We start from the raw sequence: 17,702 nt of genomic DNA on the forward strand, positions 1-17,702 counted from the left end.
TCGGAGGCCTTTGCCTGGGACTAGGGTTAGGAGCTTGGACTCTCACCTGAGTGAGAAGGCGCAGGTTAAATGCCCAGGGTTAGTCCGTTCACCTTTCCTCAGATGCTGTGAACCAAAGGGAGGCGGGTGGAAGGAAGGTCTCCCTTTTTTTTGAGTTCCCTTCCTTTCTAATTTGTAGCTCCAGACTAGGTTGAGTCTGAACCATGAAGGCTCCGGGGTAAATGAGGAGCCGAGACCCCAGTTATCAGGGTGTTCTTGGAGGGGCTTGGCATCTCTCTTGGGTACAAGCTCTCTCTGATCTGGGCCTGGAGTTCAAAGCAGTCTGGCCAGACTTAGTGTCTCTCTATCTGCTAATATTGAGATGGCGCATATTTCTGTAACCTTTGGTGTTTGAAATTCCCTAATGATGCTGAGTTCCACAGGCAACCATCTGGCCGGGATGGTGCCTTTTAAATACTGAATAAACCTGCCAAATGTTTTCTCAGGCTATTATCTCCAAGTCAGCCCGTGTCACCGAGCAGATGATAGTGCTGGGACACATGACAAAGATGTTGTAGAACGTTCCCTTCCGTGTTCTAAAATGTGCGTTTGCGAGAAGGAAGCGGAGTCGCGAGCATTGTGTGTTCACCGCTCCAATGCCGGGTCTTACGAGGGTGTCACGATGTCTTCCAGATCGGAGCAAGGCCGAGATGGACCTGAAGGAGCTGAGCGAGTCTGTCCAGCAGCAGTCGGCCCCTGTGCCGCTCATCTCTCCCAAGCGGCAGATCCGCAGCAGGTTCCAGCTAAATCTCGACAAGACGATAGAAAGTTGCAAAGCACAATTAGGTATGTCTTTTGTTTTGCTGCTGCTTCTTTATCATCATTGTCGTCGTCATCATCACCATCACCATCATCATCATCATGTGTAGGGTTACCACCCAGGTGAAATCAGAGTTGGATCCTGTCTGCTTTGTTCAGTTCAAGTATACTTCCACTCCTGGCAGAACGTTTCAGATTTGCTAGTTAATGATTCAGACCGGCTCTCTGAATTCCTCCGAGTTTATGCTTTGGCTGTGGCGGCCTGCAGACACGAGGTGCAGCTTGTGCAATGCTTGAGAAGCAGAAAGGCCCTCCTGCGTCTGCCTCTGCGCCACCTTTCAGTACATGTTAGTGTCCTAGCCTCAGGATGAAGTATGTCCCACAAGGATCCAACACAACTCTTCCCCTCCAGACTGGGCCATCCCCACCTGGCCAGCCCATCCTGCTTCTGTACCTGTTGCCTCCTTCCCTCTTCCCCCATGCCGCCTGCCCTCATGCTGCCTACCTGAATCCTGTTCCTAAGGCTGAGCTCGGTGTCACCTTCTCCAGGAAGTCTCCTCTGACTGCTCTCCCCATCTGCCCACCTCTTGTGATACTGTGTTGCTCAGAAGCAACAGTGGTCCCTGTGTGTGAGGCTGTCCCTTCCGATCTAGGCTGGGCGCTCATTGAGGGCAGGGAAATTGTCCTATAAGGATTTGCCTTCTCCAAGGTACTTGGTTTGGTGCACACAGTAATGATCTGGAGTATTGGTTGAATAAGTCAGTAAAGATGAGGGAATTTAGAAAGAAATGGAGATGGCTGGGCGTCAGGAGAGAGAGCCACTCCATGGCGAGGTGTATGTCAGTGGGAGCCCTGCATCTTTGAGAAAGGGACTGTGGTTTGGAGTCATCCGGGCTGTCAGAGGAGAACATCCCTTGTTGGGCTGCCTGTTTGGTTAGGACACTGACTGGCAAGGATGGGGTCTCACAATCCATTTAAACATCTCTCTTGGGCCCTGGCCAGTTTGGCTCAGCAGTTAGAGTGTCGGCCCGCGGATCAGAGAGACCCGGGTTTGGTTCCCACTAAGAGCATATACCTCGGTTGCAGTTTGTCCCAGGCCCAGATTGGGGTCGTTTGGGTGGCAACCAGTCAATGTGTCTCTCTCGCTTCGATGTTTCTCTCTCTCTCTTCCCCCCTCTCCTTCCCACTCTATCTGAAAATAAATGCAAAAAAAAAAAAAAAAAAATTAAAGAAAATAACCTCTTTAAAAAATATATATATATGTGTGTACATATATATATTTTTATTTCTCTTGGGTGCTTCCACACAATTGGTCTAAGTCCTTGATTTATTACTATTGTTAACAAAAATCGTAGTATTTCCATTTCCTGAGTGCTTCCCGTGTGCCCCGCACTGTGCTGAGTAAGCTGCACACAGGTTGCCCGGGCAGATGGGTACTATTGTCAGTCCCATTTTGCAGATGAAGAAACTGAGGCTCAGAGAGGCAGGCCACTTGTTCAGGGTTACACAGCTAATACAACCAGTGGAGCAGGATCTGAGTTCCTTCCTTCGGGCTCCTGTAAGCTTTTCTTTTTCTCCCATATACGGTCATACAGTCCTGCTTGCCACACCTCCTCACGTCTGATCACTCGCTACAGTAGCCTACGCCCGAGGATCCAGAAATTCTACCAGTCTGGGTTTTTGTATTTTCACTTCTGCCTTCGACTGAGCCCTGGTGGAGGCAGATGTCATTCACCAGTGATTCTGCTGTGGTCCAGTGCCCTGGGCTGTTCCTGGCTCTGTCCTTCTGTGAGTTTGTCTGGGCCAGGTCAGTGACCCCACTCTTGGTGTCATGGCTCGAGCTCGAAGACAATACAAAGAGTTGACTGGCATTTCCTCGTTTCAGAATTTGAGGATATAGTATTACCTACTGCTGATGCCGCTCATTACAGGGAGCAGGAGACAAATGGATTAAATGGAACTACTGTTACAAATGTGCTTTTGCCCATTATCATTTATATGTGTGAGAAACACCTATTATTTTGTCTGCTTCCTTTTTGCTGGGGTCATGGACATGTGTGTCTTTCCCGTTGGCTCCATTATAGGGGACACACATGGCCAACACAGTGGCCATCCACATGACATCAGTGCAGACAGCGAGAGGGGTGCGGCCAGCTGGGCCACCTGGAGACTGTGCTCCCCCACCAAAGGGGCCAGTGGCTTCTCAGCCCAGCCCGCTGTTCCCTGGTTGTCCTGTTAACCAGAGTTGCCAGGTCTGCTCTTTCTGCAGAAACCTGCCATCTTGATTTCTACGTGAAATTTCCTGATTTGTGAATTGGACGAGTTCCAAATGAAAAAACGAGAGCAAACAGCAAACTCCTCTGTGGGCCCAGCCATTGCTTCCCAAATGAAGTGTGTCGGCTGGTCAGATGTGGCTGTGGGCTCTGGCTTATGTTTCGCACCCTGAACGCAAAGGGTGAAGGGCTTTAATACTTTGGGAAGATGTGGGAACAGCATGGTGGGGTCAGGAGCCCAGGGTTTCAGCCTTGCCTCTGTCTTGGTCTTCTCTGTGTCCTAGGACAAGTGATTGCTCTGGGCCTCTATTGTCTACTCTGTAAATTGGAGCAGCTTTCAGTTTGTCTTCGGTGTTCCCTTCTATCCCCCCTATTTTCTATACTGCAATTAGTTATCAATATTGTAAAGCTTGAGCTCCAGATAAATTCAAAATGTATGTTGTTTGGTCCCTCATCGTCTCTGGGACCCTCTCCAAACTCCAGTTCTATTTGTCAGCAGACCTCAGGGGCAACTAGTTCACTGCTGACCCCACCAGGCTCGCGGGATGCGATTTGAAATGTTTTTTGTTTTTGTTTTCATTTCTAGCATTTGGCATGGAAAAATGTTTGCGTTTTGGTCCTGCTCTTTATTTTGTGACTACGCCACAAAACTACGCTGGGTTTTCTTTTTTAATTTAGGCATAAATGAAATCTCAGAAGACGTTTATACGGCCGTAGAGCACAGTGATTCGGAGGATTCTGAGAAGTCAGATAGTAGCGATAGTGAGTACATCAGTGATGATGAGCAGAAGTCCAAGAATGAGCCAGAAGACACCGAAGACAAGGAGGGCAGTCGGATGGACAAAGAGCTCTCTGCTGTCAAAAAAAAGCCCAAGATGGCCAACCCCGTGGAGGTCAAGGAGGAGCTGAAGAGCCCATCACCACCCAGCGAGAAGGCAGACCCGGGCTCCGTGAAGGACAAGGCAAGTCCCCAGCCCGAGAAGGACTTTTCAGAGAAAGCCAAACCCTCACCTCATCCCACAAAGGATAAACTGAAGGGAAAAGATGAGACGGATTCCCCAACAGTTCATTTGGGCCTGGACTCCGATTCAGAGAGCGAACTTGTCATAGATTTAGGAGAAGACCATTCTGGGCGGGAGGGTCGGAAAAATAAGAAGGAATCCAAAGAACCATCTCCCAAGCAGGATGGTAAGTGACTGCACCGTTTTCAGTGTCTTGATTTGGTTTTGAATTCCACCTTTCATTTGTATGATCAAAAGCCATGTGACCCTCTAGGATCTCCAGAGGAGGCATAGCAGAGCTTTGATTGGCTCACGGTCACCCAGCTGGTTATCTGATAGGACCGAGACTTAAACTGAGCCCGCCCACCTCTTTCCTGCTCAATACTCAGCGTGGCTGATGTTGAGCGTAGAAGAATAAGTCTTAGAAAGTAGTAGTTGCTCAAAGAGGTCACGTCATTTTTAGCCTGAGCAACTTCTTTACTGATATGTTCTTTTATTTTCCTGAAATGTTTGTCAACATTTAGACATTTGACAAGGCTGAAATTGTTAGACGTTTTTAATTTGAAGATGATGAGTTTAGCTTCCCTTTCTTCCCCTCATGCTGCCCAGGCATCCCAAAGTGCATTTTCTCACCAGAATCTGAGAGCGTTTGGGAGGTGGTACCAGAATGGTGAGCGTTTCTTGAGGCACTAGGAACCCACGGGGCATTGCTGGCTGCGCACCTGAGTTGGTATCCCACTGTATTTGCATGTAGTGCACCTGATTCCAGGGGTCTGCAGCACGGGCACTCCTGACATTTTGTGCCGGGTAATTCTTTGTCTTGTGCATTGGAGGGTGTTTAGCAGCATCCCTGGCCTCTCCCCACTGGATGCCAGTGGCAGTGCCCCGTTGTGGCCATGAAAAGGGTCTTGACATTGGCAGGGCTCCCTGGGAGGCACAGTCGGCCCCAGTTGAGAACGTTGTATGAGTCTCAGAGCTCGCGTTGCTGCTCAGACAGGTTGGGCCAGCGAGGCCCCCTCAGGCCCGCCGTAGCCCAGGCGTGCTGGCAAAACCCTGGAAGGAACGAGTGAACATGAAGGGTATCCTTCTCCCGGACAGAGCAGGCAGCACATTTTCCAGTTGGTTTGGCACCTGGGTAGTGAGGGGATTCCAACACGCCCCAGAAAGGTCATGAAGAATTCATCGAGGGCCCAGGAGAAACATTGCCTAAGGAGGGAATTAGAGGTCGTAGCCGGAAGACCTTACGGACTTTGTGAGTAGCTGGAGGGATCACCAGGTTGAAGCTCTGACTGCCTGATTTCTGATAGGACCTACCTTCTGACCCAAACCCTGGAGTAAGGTGTGGTTCTACGCCCCTGGGCATTTCTTAGTCTGACTGTGTGAAAGGCAAGTCAGGGCTGGGCCTGGAGAATTTCCCCTGAGGTCAGCCTGCGCTGCTCTGGGTCCTCCGAGCTGCAGGTCATCAGAAGAGGTCCAAACGTCTGTGGGTGGTGCGATGGAGGGAGAGAGAGCGATTGAGGGGGCCAGGAAGGACAGACCACCATTCCATCCCAGAGTCTTCTCTTAGATTTATGGGTGGTCTCCGAAAATTTCCATCATGGAACGGGGTTTGAGGGTCTCCTCTGTTTCAGGGAACGGTAGGGGTAGCACTGAGCATTTGTTCCATTTGTGGGACTATTTAGGGACAGATGGCAGTGCCCCTGTGAATGATATATTTATACCGTTCTTTTCTTTCTGGAACAACTCTCTCAGTTGATTGGTTTTATGCCCCTCCTTCTTCCAGAAAGGATTTGTGACAGATTGACAAGAATACATAATCCTGGGACAAAATGCAAGTGAAATCGGTGTAAAAGATGGTGGTAGGATAGTGAGAGGTTTGGGGGACATTTATACACAGAAATACATACTGTTTCAGCCTCCAGAATTAGCAAAGTTGGGCTTCCACTTTTGGCTGCGGGCTCTCCATCAGTCAAAGCAAGAAGGGGGGAAACACAGCCCCTTCGAAGATGTCATATTTCCCCCCAAAATAAAAAACATTCAGTTGATTAAGTTAAGTACAGAGCTCTTCCTTGCACTGATATCTGGGGGAAATTTCTCCAGGAGACCCCAAGGGTGTGGTGGATTAAGCTAAAGATGATTCTAAAACATAATTCAGTTAGAACAGGTGGCTAGGGCTTGGGGCAAAATGGACCAGTCTTTTTTTTTTTTTGTTCAGGTAGAGTGGGAGGGAGAGAGAGAGAGAGAAACATCGATGTGAAAGGAACACATCGAGTGGCTGCCACCCGCACGACCGACCAGGGCCAGGGACAAATTGCAACCGAGGTACGCGCCCTTAGCAGGAACCGAACCTGGGTCTCTCAGGACCGCAGGTCGACGCTCTAACCGCTGAGCCAAACCGGCCAGGGCAAAAATGGACCAGTCTTAAATGCAGAGCCCTCTGCTGGTGGTTTGGGTCGTGAAGAGTTGGTTTCAGGTCTTAGCTCTGCAGTAGACAGTGTTTTTTCAACGATGTGCTTTTACTCCAAGTTTATTCAAATGAAGGGCATTTTGGAGCGTGGTGTGGTGACCTCCACCCTACCTTCAGCTAGGGATGCAGCTTACGTATAGAATGTGAATCCTCAGATAGTAAAACACTTTTATAGCCAGCGATTGCAAAGGGAGCTTGCTCAGAGACCTTTGCTGCCTGGAACAGCAGTAATTTCCAAAAGGTTCTCCTTATGGACAAGACAGTGACCGGACTTTGGAATAAGTAGATTAATTAGATGGCGCAGTTTCTGGTGTGCTGGCCTTTAAGAGGTTCACTCTTCGTTGGGCTATCTGATTAATCAGACACTGAATTTGTAGGACAAACGGACTTTTTTATAGGTTTTTATTTTCTTCTCCATAAACCATCAGAATCCCCCTAGAAATTAAAATATTGTCTGAGTGATAACCCCAAAGAGCACTTGGAGCCTGAAATCTTTTCGGATTACTCACCCCGTTTTCTTGTTTGGGAAGTGGGCCAGACCTGACCCTTGCAGAGCTGCAACCATCTGCAAAGCCGTGTTTGCTTTTGTCAATCAGGAGAGAGAAGGACCTTTCTGCCGTTGCCCTTTGTGCCAGTGGGGATCAGGCTGGCTAATCAACAATAACAATGTCTTTTTTGGTCACGTGGCAGAAAAGGGGGAGGCACCCAGGTACTCCTAGCAGGTTAGAAGTCCTGCTGGTCGACTGCCCTGCGTGGGCGTAGAAGGGCCAGGTTCAAAGCCACCTGTGGCTGTCCACTGTCTGCGAGGTCGTCCCGGGAAAGGACTGGGCCCCTCCCTGCAAGAAGAGCTGGCCTTCCAGCCCTACCCCGAGCTCCTGTCCTTGAACTTGGCTGCCCTCTCCAGAGGATCAGGGGGCCAGCTGGATGTGATTACCACCAGGAAAGCCCCCTAGTCAGAAGAGTCAGCTTGTCTTTCCTTCTCACTTTCCTTGACGATCCTAAACCCTCAGCTCCCTGAACATCTTCCCCAGAGGAATCAAGCGCCTGTCTTTTCCAGGTGATACCAATCTAAAACGACAGGCAGAGTCCTCATGAAAAGGAATGAGATGTTCAGGCACACTGTCTAAGATCGGGGTGCTGACTTGCACCCGTGTTTTGTGTGTGATCCTCGGGGCCTCCTCTCTGGTGGCGGCTCCCTCACCGGTGGCTGGGACCTCTGCAGTGACAACCAACACATGTTCCCTTTTACACATGTCCCCTCACGTGGCCATTTCCTCCCACAGTGCTCAGTGCTTCTGGCTCTAACCCGCCTCGTGGCCACTTCTCACTGCCTACCCCCACTTCCCGAAATGCACTGCTCCCTGTTCCTAAATACATCTTGGCCAATGCGGTTCCCCTCTAGACTCACCTCTGCCTGTTGAAATCCTACCCTTACCCACAGCCCAGCTCCTCCCAGCAGACATTCTCCGTAATCAGTCTTTTCCAAGTGGGCGGTGTTCAGGTTTGTTGTTGCCGTCATTCCCAAGTCCTGCTTGTATCATTACTGACTTACTATTTCATTGGAAGCATCCTACTCTTTTAAAACAAATTAAAGCCATTTTAGACTTAAGCTTGACCACACACACTGGGTGAACCAGCAGGAATGAATACAGGCAAAACAAAGGCAGGCTCCCACATTCTAGATCCATCCCATTGTGCTGGGAAGGTTCTGCCCTGGGGGCGGACTTCCCTCTGCTGTTAGGTGTTGCGGTTCCCCCAGGCTCTGACTTTGTCCTGGAGGGACTCGGAAGAGGAAGAGGTGGAGAGGATTCTTTTGTTTCTGAAGGATTTGATGTTACCAGGTGCCTCCTTGACCCTAGGGTCTTCCTGGCACCTGCTGTTTCTAGCCAAGGGGTTTCTCTTAATCTCTGGGTTAATGTTGGCTGGGTCTTTGTCAAACTGCCTCCCTGGATTTAATTTGGGAAAATAAGACACTTGCAGGGTGATTCTGTTTATCCACTGTCTCTCCGTGAATTGATGAGCAGCTCGAGGGGCCGGGTCTCGTTTGCCCTGTTTCCCCCAGGGCCTTCCCGGGCATCTCAGGTGTGAGGTGCGGAGTAAGGTGAGAATGTGCTCTTTGGGCAGCCTTGGGGAGCTGACTGTGCTGGGCCTTCCCGGCCTTAGGTCCTTGCCCCTAGAACTGCTGGCATGGGGACCCCGCAGGCAAACCCAGCTCAAATCCGCTCCGTGCCCGTTTTCTCCACGCCTTGGCTCTAGTTGCTGCTAAAGCTCCACCACTGTCCTCGACGGCAGGCAGCCAGGCTCCCCCCGAAACGCCGGTCCTCACCCGCTCGTCCTCCCAAACTCCCACGGCCGGCGTCACGGCCACCACCAGCACCACGTCCACGGTCACGGCCCCGGCCACCGCCGCCACGGGAAGCCCGGTGAAAAAGCAGAGGCCGCTCTTACCGAAGGAGACTGCGCCGGCCGTGCAGCGGGCCGTGTGGAGCTCACCAAGTAAGTTTCAAACGTCCTCCCAAAAGTGGCACATGCAGAGGATGCAGCGCCAGCCGCCGCCGCCGAGCCAGCCGCAGCCTCAGTCTTCCCAGGGGACGCGCTATCAGACCAGACAGGCCGTGAAAGGTACCGAGCCCCCCCTGCCCTCCGTGGCGCCGGTCCCTCCGTGCCCCAGCGGCAGGAGGCAAAACCACCACTTTTATTTTTCTCAGTTCCGTGTGTTTCCTGGCCGCTGAGGCCCGAAAGGCCATGCGCATTCCACGTGGCATTGTTTTCAAAAGTTGTTGCGAAACTCGAATTTTTATTTTTGTTTCCTTTTTTTTTTTTTTTTCATTTTGCAAACGATACATGTGTATATGCTCCTTAGAAAGGGGGGCGAGATATTTACACCAGTGTCTGTTGTCCCGATCGACTGACCTTTCGTTTTATGCTTCTCCCTTTCTCAGCGGCCACGGTGACCCCTCGAACCTTTTTTATGCATGTATGCATATATATCTATATATATATATGACTCCATAAAAATACTACTTTTTTTTCCCCCTTTTTTCTTTTTTACAACATAAAAATGGTACCATTCCCCCCCACCCATCAGCATGTTTTGGAGGTCCGTCCATGTCAGGACATGGCTCTACCTTAATCCCTTAGACTGCTGCGTGGCGTTTCGTAGTGCATTAAAAGCACACCCGATGGGCGTTTAGGGTCGTTACTGTTGTAACTCGTGCTGCGACGCATACCTTTGTGTGAGTTTCCTGTGCGCCCCAAGACCCTCTTGGCATTCTTTTGGAAAAGGGGACAGGGAGACATTGGCAACAAACCTGCCTTAATGGCGGGGAATTGGCTCCATGTACCAGAAGAGCCAGCCTTGGAGCTAGCTGCCGAAGTTGCAGAACCAAAATCTCCAGCCGTGCAGGGGGCTCCACCTGGAGCCGAGGGGCGAACAAAGCGCTCACTGGATGGGTCCCGGTTTGCCCAGCTTCTGTGAGCTTTGGCGTAGCTCTCATTCCACGGGGGCCTGCGTCCAGAGCCTTGAAGGTTGGGCTCCTTGACTGAAACTCTCGGGTAGTGAGTGCACCCTAGTGAGTGGGACTCCTTTTGTAAAAAAAAAGCTTCTCTCTCTCTTTTAAAAAAATTGATCTTGGAGCGAGAGACATAGAGACATAGATGTTAGAGAAACATCGATCAGTTGCCTCCTGCATGTGCCCCGTGTGGGGATCGAACCCGCAACCTGGGTGGGTATGTGCCCTGACTGGGAGTCGAAGCCACCACCTTTTGGTGTGTAGGTTAACGCTCCAACCAACTGAGCCTCCCCGGCCAGGGCTAGTAGGACTCTTAAGAGTAGCATCAGGACAGGAGGTCGAAAGGCAGCCAGATCTCGCAATGGGCCTTGCAGTGAAACCCTTCAAAGGTTGGGGAGCTGGAAGATTGGACAGGCACAGTTGGGGTACAGCTGGGTTGATCGCACTGTTTAAAGAGTTGGCGGAGCAGGAGTGAACCTAGGGATCTGAGATGGGGGTGACCGGGCCCGGGCTTGTTTTCATGCCATGTAAGCGTCCTGAGTGTCCCCAGGGGAATTTAGGCAAGAGGTTCGTGGATGGGCTGGTTCTCAGTTCCCACACTGTCCAGGATCAGCTAAGCTGGACCTGAGTTAAAGTGACCGGTGTCACACTGTTGCAATAGGGAAAGAAGTCCCTTGTGAACGGAAGTCACTTGGGTACAGAAGTGACTGGGCCTTTTAAAGGCAGGATGAGGGAATGGCACGGGGATGGGGGGGTGGCGGGGGGGGAGGCAACAGAGTGAGGGAGTGAACTCTTACAAAAAGTGGGAGGTGGGCGTCGGCCCATGTGACAGCCACCTGGGTTTGCTACCTGACACCTATGGACGTTGGGCCCCTACCTTCCCACGGAGGTGGGGAGACGGGGGCCTTATCTTTAGGTAGTGGCTGGCACAGGCAGTTATTTGGGTGGCCTTGAGTCTTCTCAGGCAGGTACTTTAGGGGGGCTGGGGTCATGCTAGGGATGTGGCCTTGAGCCGTTGGAAGCCAGGTTGGTGTTCGTTCAGGTTGTTACAGGCCAAGGTAGAGGATTAGTCAAGGGCCCAGAGGAGCCAGGCTGGAGTTGGGGTAAGGAGAGGGTCTCAGGCCCGGGAAAGCAGTGTTTATTGGGTGTCACCCTCTCCACAGCTGCGTGTCGGGACGGGTGCTTCCCGCAGCAGTGGGGTGACCCGGACCCTTTGTTTCCCTAGCTGTCCAGCAGAAGGAGATCACGCAGAGCCCGTCCACCTCCACCATCACCCTGGTGACCAGCACTCAGTCGTCGCCCCTGGTCACCAGCTCGGGGGCCACCAGCACTCTTGCGTCTTCAGTCAACGCAGACCTTCCGATCGCCACCGCCTCCGCCGATGTCGCCGCGGACATCGCCAAGTACACTAGCAAAGTGAGTGCCGGCAGCGCCTGGCGGGGCCAGGGCATCAGCTCTCTGCCGGGAACTGCCCGGGTCATGCTCGGGTCATGACCTCACAGGTTCCGGAGCTTGTTTAGGAAGGAAGACCCTGTTACGGAGGCGCTCCAACACTGAACCCTTCCGCTTGGGTCTGAAGTTGGATCTAAGCAGAGGTGTAGACTGAGTCCCGTTCCGGGAGGGCTCAGATTCTGAAGTCGGTACCTGACGGGAGATGCATGGCGCAGAGTCGCAATTACCCTTCAGAACTGAGTCACCCGTAAGGCCCGGTTTCCTCGCAGAGCTGCGACGCGTGTCTGCTCCTTCGGTTAACAACAGACCTAGGCGTTGGTTGGCTTTGCATTTACAGGCCACATGTAGCCAGAGTGACAGAGGCTCGATAGTATGATGCCTGCACCTAGATTTTTCCAGGAACCCGGATGGACGGGGGAGGAATGGGCTCCCTGCCCCCACCGGTCCATCGGGGGCACAGTCCGTGTTGAGGGGTGTGGTAGGTAGGATTCCCACCGTGTGTTCACCTGCGGGTATTCAAAGCCCAGTTCTTTCTCTCTGTCTCTTGATTGTTGCCAAATGCGGGCAAATAAAACTTGCAGGTCTCAGTGACGTGTGAGTGTGCTCTGGCGCAGTGCACGGGTATGTGTCAGCCGACCACCCTGCAGTGAGAGTAACCATCAGAGTGTCAGCCCCCCAAGGACAGGTTGTCTCTGCCACAGCCGCAGCGCTGTTGAATGAAAGCCTGCTCCTAACTTCTCTTCGTGGGCATGTTACTGTCAGTAACTATTAATAGTGGCTACTTTGTATTAATCTAAGTGTCTAGTAAATTACTAAGCAGGTAGTAATAATTTACCCCTTCAGAGTAAGTTAATAAGTAAACCATTAAATTTGTAGAGAGAATGGGTGAAAATCGTTGTTTCTTGAGTTCTTGAAGTCTTTATGATAAAGAGTTGCTATTCCATTGTATGAAGGTAGAATCATTTTTAGTTCTGATGGTGGGAGACAGCCATTTTTTTTACTAGTGAGTTTTTTGTCATTTAAAAAAATGACTACAAATTGTGGCAACTTAACCCAGGCTTCTTACTTGACAGTTTCTGTGGGTCAGGCTCAGCCGGGCCCCCTGCTTCAGGACCTCCGGCTGAGTGCGGTCCTGGTGTCTCCTAGGGTCTGGTTTTGCCTGCGGATTTGACAGGGAGGGGATCCACTTTCTCCCCTGGTCCCAGCTGTCTGTTGCCTGGAGGGCCATCCTCATTCCTTGCTGTGTCAGCCCTCCCAGCCCGGCAGTTTGCTTCATCAAAGCCACTGATGGACGTTACCATCTTATGTAGCACAGTCACATATGTGATGCCCATGGCCTCTGCCATATTCCGTTGGTTAGAAGCAGGTCACCAGACCCGTCACGCGAGCTAATACCAGCAATAGCTTATGTTTGCATGGCCCTCACTCTGGGCTACACGCAGTGCTGAGTGCTTTTTGTATGTTGCTTACTCAGTCTTAATGATACATTGATGTTATCACCCCCCATTTTATAGATGCGTAAACTGAGGCCCAGCAAGGTTATGCAACTGGCCTAGGGTCATACAGTTAGTGACTGGTGGGGCTGGGATTTGAATGGTAGCAGCCAGATCTAGACCGCGGCTTTGAAGTGGTGTGTGAATGAATCCCCATGCAGCCTGCTGACCACAGATGTCCAGTGTCCACACACGGACTATTCTTACATATGCTTTTGTTTTTGTTTTTTGGTACGTGCCCCTAGCAGGAATCGAACCCGGGACTCTCTGGTCTGCAGGCCAATGCTCCAACCGCTGAGCCAAACTGGCCAGGGCTGTGTTTTTTTTTTAATCCTCACCAAGGATATTTTTTTATTTATCTTCAGAGAGAGTGGGAGGGAGAGAGAAACATCGATGTGAGAGGGACACACCGACTGGTTGCCTCTGGCCCATCTGGCATGACCCCAGCCAGGGCCAGGGACGAACTGCAACTGAAGTATGTGCCCTTGGCCATAATTGAACCTGTGACTTATTGGTCTGTGGGCTAATGCTCTAACCACTGAGAAAACCGGCCAGGGCGTGCATATGACTTTTGTAAGCAATCTGCTTAAGGGGCAGTGTGGCTAAATTGGAACCTAGTCTTGGGGATGAGTTTGTCTCTTCTTTAGTATGTCTGCCCTCCTTTGAATAACATGCATGAATCATTATAGAGTCTCCCAGTTTCAGTATAGGAAGATTCAAATGTCATTTATTTTTGGCCATTTTCAAGGGTTTTGTCTTAACCCACTCACCCCCTGAACTAGTATTTGACTTAATATTTTTGCTTAAATTTTATTTAAGTTAACTTAAAAGTTGAGTTTAACCTCACCAGATACTGTTCCTTGTCCATGCCCTTTGTTTAAAGGAGAGACTGTCATCAGATTGTTAGACACATCACGCACCACACTGGGACTTTCTCCCTGACCCCATCTGTAGGATTTGCAGAGACTTGAAAGGGGAGTCGCTGTTTCGGGACCGAGTTAAGACACTGTCTGGACTTGCCTCAGTGGTCTCTGTTCTGCTTGCAGTGGGCCCTGTATCGCCTTCCATCTGGTCCAAGCTGTCCGTTTACAGACGGGAAAACCGGGCCGGGATCTGGCAGGTGGTTCTCACCCAGCCAGTTTCCATGCTTCACGCCACCCACAGCTGCTTTGATCTTTATTACTGTTATTTTTGGAGTCCTCACCTGAGGATGTTTTTCCATTTGTATTCAGATAGAGTGTGAGGGGAAGGGGTGGAGAGAGAGAGAGAGAGAAACATTGATGCGAGAGAGACACATCAATTGCTCGCCTCCCACACGACCCCGACCAGGGCCAGGGACCAAACCGCAACTAAGGTATGCGCCCTTGGGCAGAATCGAACCTGAGACTCTTTGGTCCCTGGGCCGACACTCTAACCACTGAGGAAACCAGCCAGGGCAGCTGTGTTTTTTTGTTTTGTTTTTTTAATCCTCACCCGAGGACATTTTTGCGTTTTTTTTTTTTTATTCAGACAGAACGGGAGGGAGAGAGAGAGAGAGAGAGAGAGAGAAACATCAACGTGAAAGGGACAGATCGAGTGGCTGCCACCCTCACAACCAACCAGGGCCGGGGACAAACTGCGGCACGTGCCCCTAGTGGGAACCGAACCCGGGTCTCTCTGGACCGCAGGCCGACACTCTAACCACTGAGCCAAAACGTCCAGGGCAGGACAGCTGTGTTTCTTTTTTTTTTTTTTAATCCTCTCCTGAGGACATTTTTGCATTTATCTTCAGATAGAGCGGGGGGGGGTGGGGGGTGGGGAGAGAGAGAAACATCGATGTGAGAGAGACACATCGAGTGGCTGCCACCCACACAACCCCAACCAGGGCTGAGGACAAACTGCAACCGAGGTACGTGCCCTTAGCGGGAACCGAACCCAGGACTCTCTGGACCGTGGGCCAACACTCTACCGCTGAGCCAAACTGGCCAGGGCAGGACAGCTGTTATTATTACTATCTTCTGCTTCTCCCTTTACTCTTACAGCAAAATTAAGAAATGAACTTTTTTGTTAATCCTTACCCAAGGATATTTTTCCCTTTTAATTTTAAAAGAGCGAGTGGAAGGGCGGGAGGGGAGAGAAATGATGTGAGAGAGAGACACACACACATAGATCCGTTGCCTCCTGCACACCCCCTGACGGGGGCCGGGGATCGAACCTGCAATCCAGCTTCATGATCTTGACCAGGAATTGAACCCGAGACCCTTCAGTGCTTGGGTCTGCGCTCTAACCATCGAACCACGTGGCCAGGGCAGGGAATGAACTTGTTGCCAGCCATTTTCTTTGCCGGTGAGAAAATGAACACGGTGACACATTTTTGGAGCCAGTGAACTTTCCTGTCTCCGGCGTGACCCCGAACCGAAGACCCAGGTTGCGTGTTTTGGCAGAAGGAACCCTTGACGAACGTGGAGCTCTTGGCTGTATTTGGAGGGAAAAGTGAGAGTCATTCCAGAGATTCATGATTTCTGTAGAATGGAATGCAACCATGGTGTTAGGAACGGATCGAATTTCATCCATTTTCTGAAGTTTTCACGTAAAGCAGTTTCGTTTTCATCCTTGAAATCGGCGCGGGGGGTGCCGGGGGTGCCTGGGGTGAGGGCTCGTGAGGAGGGATGGGCCGCAGGCTGTGTGTAGCGGTGTGTTTGCTGCAGGTCCCTGTGTGTCCTGCAGCACGTGGGGAGCGGATATCGCAACAGAGATTGTATTTACACCACCCCACTTTGGGACGAAGTTGGGGTTACTGTTTTGGGGGTTGGCAGCATTTCCCCAGTAACATGCTCATGTGACTTGATTTTTCTGTAAAAATCTGATGAGCAGGTACTTCTTTATCAACACCTCCTCTGGGGCAGGTACCGGACCACAGTCTGCACCTGGTTTTCTCGGTTAATCCTCGTGCACACCCTGCAAGGGGGCGCTGTTGTTGTCCTTGTTTTCTACGAGGGGAACCGAGGCTTCGAGAGAGCGTGGGTGGCCAGAGGTGGTGGTGGGGACAGATCTCGGGTATCAGACGTAAGGGTGCTGTTTGTCTTGCCTCCAGCTGTAAATAGGGAAGTCTGGGCAGCGGCCAGGCCCGGCCTGAGACCTAGTTTGTTCTCCTGCCTTCTCCTCTTTGTCCTGGGGTGCGGGAGGGCTCAGCCGGCAAGGGGGAGTAGGAGAGCAATTCATCTTGTAAACACACTTGGTCCTCAGCTCTCTGAGCACCTGCCGTGTGGGCCCGAGCGGATGCCTCCACGGATCATGGATAAACAGACTGGAGAGGCACCCCCCTAATCAAAGTCACTGAAGTAACAACCAGCTACATCCACACAGTGGACTGTATCATTGGTTTATACAAAGGGATGCAGTACTGATGCACCCTTGAGACTGTGCTGAGTCCAAGAAGCCAGACCCTGAGGACCGTACAGTGAATGATTCCATGTACACGAACCCTCTGGATGAAGCTAATCTGCACAGATAGAAGGCAGATTAATGGTTGTTGGGAGCTAGGGGGTGATGGGGATCTTGGGGGGTGGTGTGAAGGCTAAGGGGGAGTGCAGTTTCTTTTTGGGATCATGAAAGGGTGCTGAAGTTGATTGTGGTGAATATGCTGATCCATTGAATTGTACACTGTAAATGGGTGAATTGTAGGGGTAGCAATAAAACTTTTTTTTTGAAGGGGAAAGAATTGAAAAACAACAGCAATAAAACAAAACAATCCCCCCCTTGAATCCACTGTGCTGGCCACTCCAAACGCAACAGGGGTCCAAGTTCGGCCTCTCCCGCTCAGCCTGTGGCCGCAGAAACTGGCTTTATGGTTCTGAACTTGTCCAGGATATGAGACGGAACTTGTGGGTGTTCCCGGCCCTGGTTTATCTTAGGGTTTCTCACTGAGGCAATAGTGGCATTTTGGACTGGGTCATTCTGTCATGGGGGCTGTTCTGTGTGGATGTGTAGGGCATCTCTGGATTCTACCCACTAGATGCCAGTGGCACGCCCCCCCCCCCCCCCCCCCCCAGTCACGAGTCCCCAGGTGAGACCCGCTGCTTCCCACAGGTAGAGTCTAGAGGTGTGTCATCCACAGAAGCCTCAGGGAAGTGATCGTCTGAATTGTTTCTCTTTTTATCTTTCAGATGATGGATGCAATAAAAGGAACGATGACAGAAATATATAACGACCTTTCTAAAAACACTACCGGAAGCACAATAGCGGAGGTCAGAGCCGGGGTTAACTCGCTGTTTGCTGTGTAGGGGGGCGCCGTGGGGAGGCGTCTTTGGAAATCCCTCCAGGGTCCTGGCTTCTGGGGCCAGGCTTGCTCAGCTGATTGGGGTTGTTGGGGCGCAGATTTCTTCCACGGGCCAGAAGACTGATGCTGTGGGACACACCTTACTGTGTGTGATCAGTTTGCTTTTCCTTTAAAAATATTTTTTCTTTATTGATTTTAGAGAGAGGAAAAGAGAGAGAGAGCTAGAAACATCAGTGAGAGAGAACATCGAGTGGCCGCCTCCTGCATGCCCCTCACTGGAGATCGGGCTCACAACCTGGGCATGTGCCCTGACCGGGAATCGAACCAGTGACCTCTTGGTGCCTGGGGTGACGCTCAACCACTGAGCCACACCGGCCGGGCTCTCAGTTTGTTTTTCATAAAACAGCCCAGACCAGAGCCTGACTTATTCCACTGGTGAAACTAGAAA

General features: G+C 51.1%; 1 protein-coding gene across 37 annotated transcripts in view; it reads left to right on the top strand.

Annotated features, from left to right (window-relative positions):
- Window positions 1–17,702, top strand: part of ZMYND8 (zinc finger MYND-type containing 8) — a 110,834-nt gene that overhangs the window by 80,035 nt on the left and 13,097 nt on the right. For 21 of the 37 annotated variants that reach the window (XM_036244135.1, XM_036244141.1, XM_036244145.1 and 18 more), the window contains 5 exons: window positions 673–825; window positions 3,750–4,259; window positions 8,796–9,161; window positions 11,277–11,467; window positions 17,142–17,222. In XM_036244135.1, coding sequence (XP_036100028.1) covers window positions 673–825; window positions 3,750–4,259; window positions 8,796–9,161; window positions 11,277–11,467; window positions 17,142–17,222 — 1,301 coding nt within the window. The remainder of the gene's footprint in view (window positions 1–672; window positions 826–3,749; window positions 4,260–8,795; window positions 9,162–11,276; window positions 11,468–17,141; window positions 17,223–17,702) is intronic. The other 16 variants (XM_036244157.1, XM_036244159.1, XM_036244150.1 and 13 more) reach the window with 1 other exon arrangement.

This window comes from Molossus molossus, unplaced genomic scaffold, assembly GCF_014108415.1.
Source record: "Molossus molossus isolate mMolMol1 unplaced genomic scaffold, mMolMol1.p scaffold_m16_p_6, whole genome shotgun sequence".
Lineage (NCBI taxonomy): Eukaryota > Metazoa > Chordata > Mammalia > Chiroptera > Molossidae > Molossus > Molossus molossus.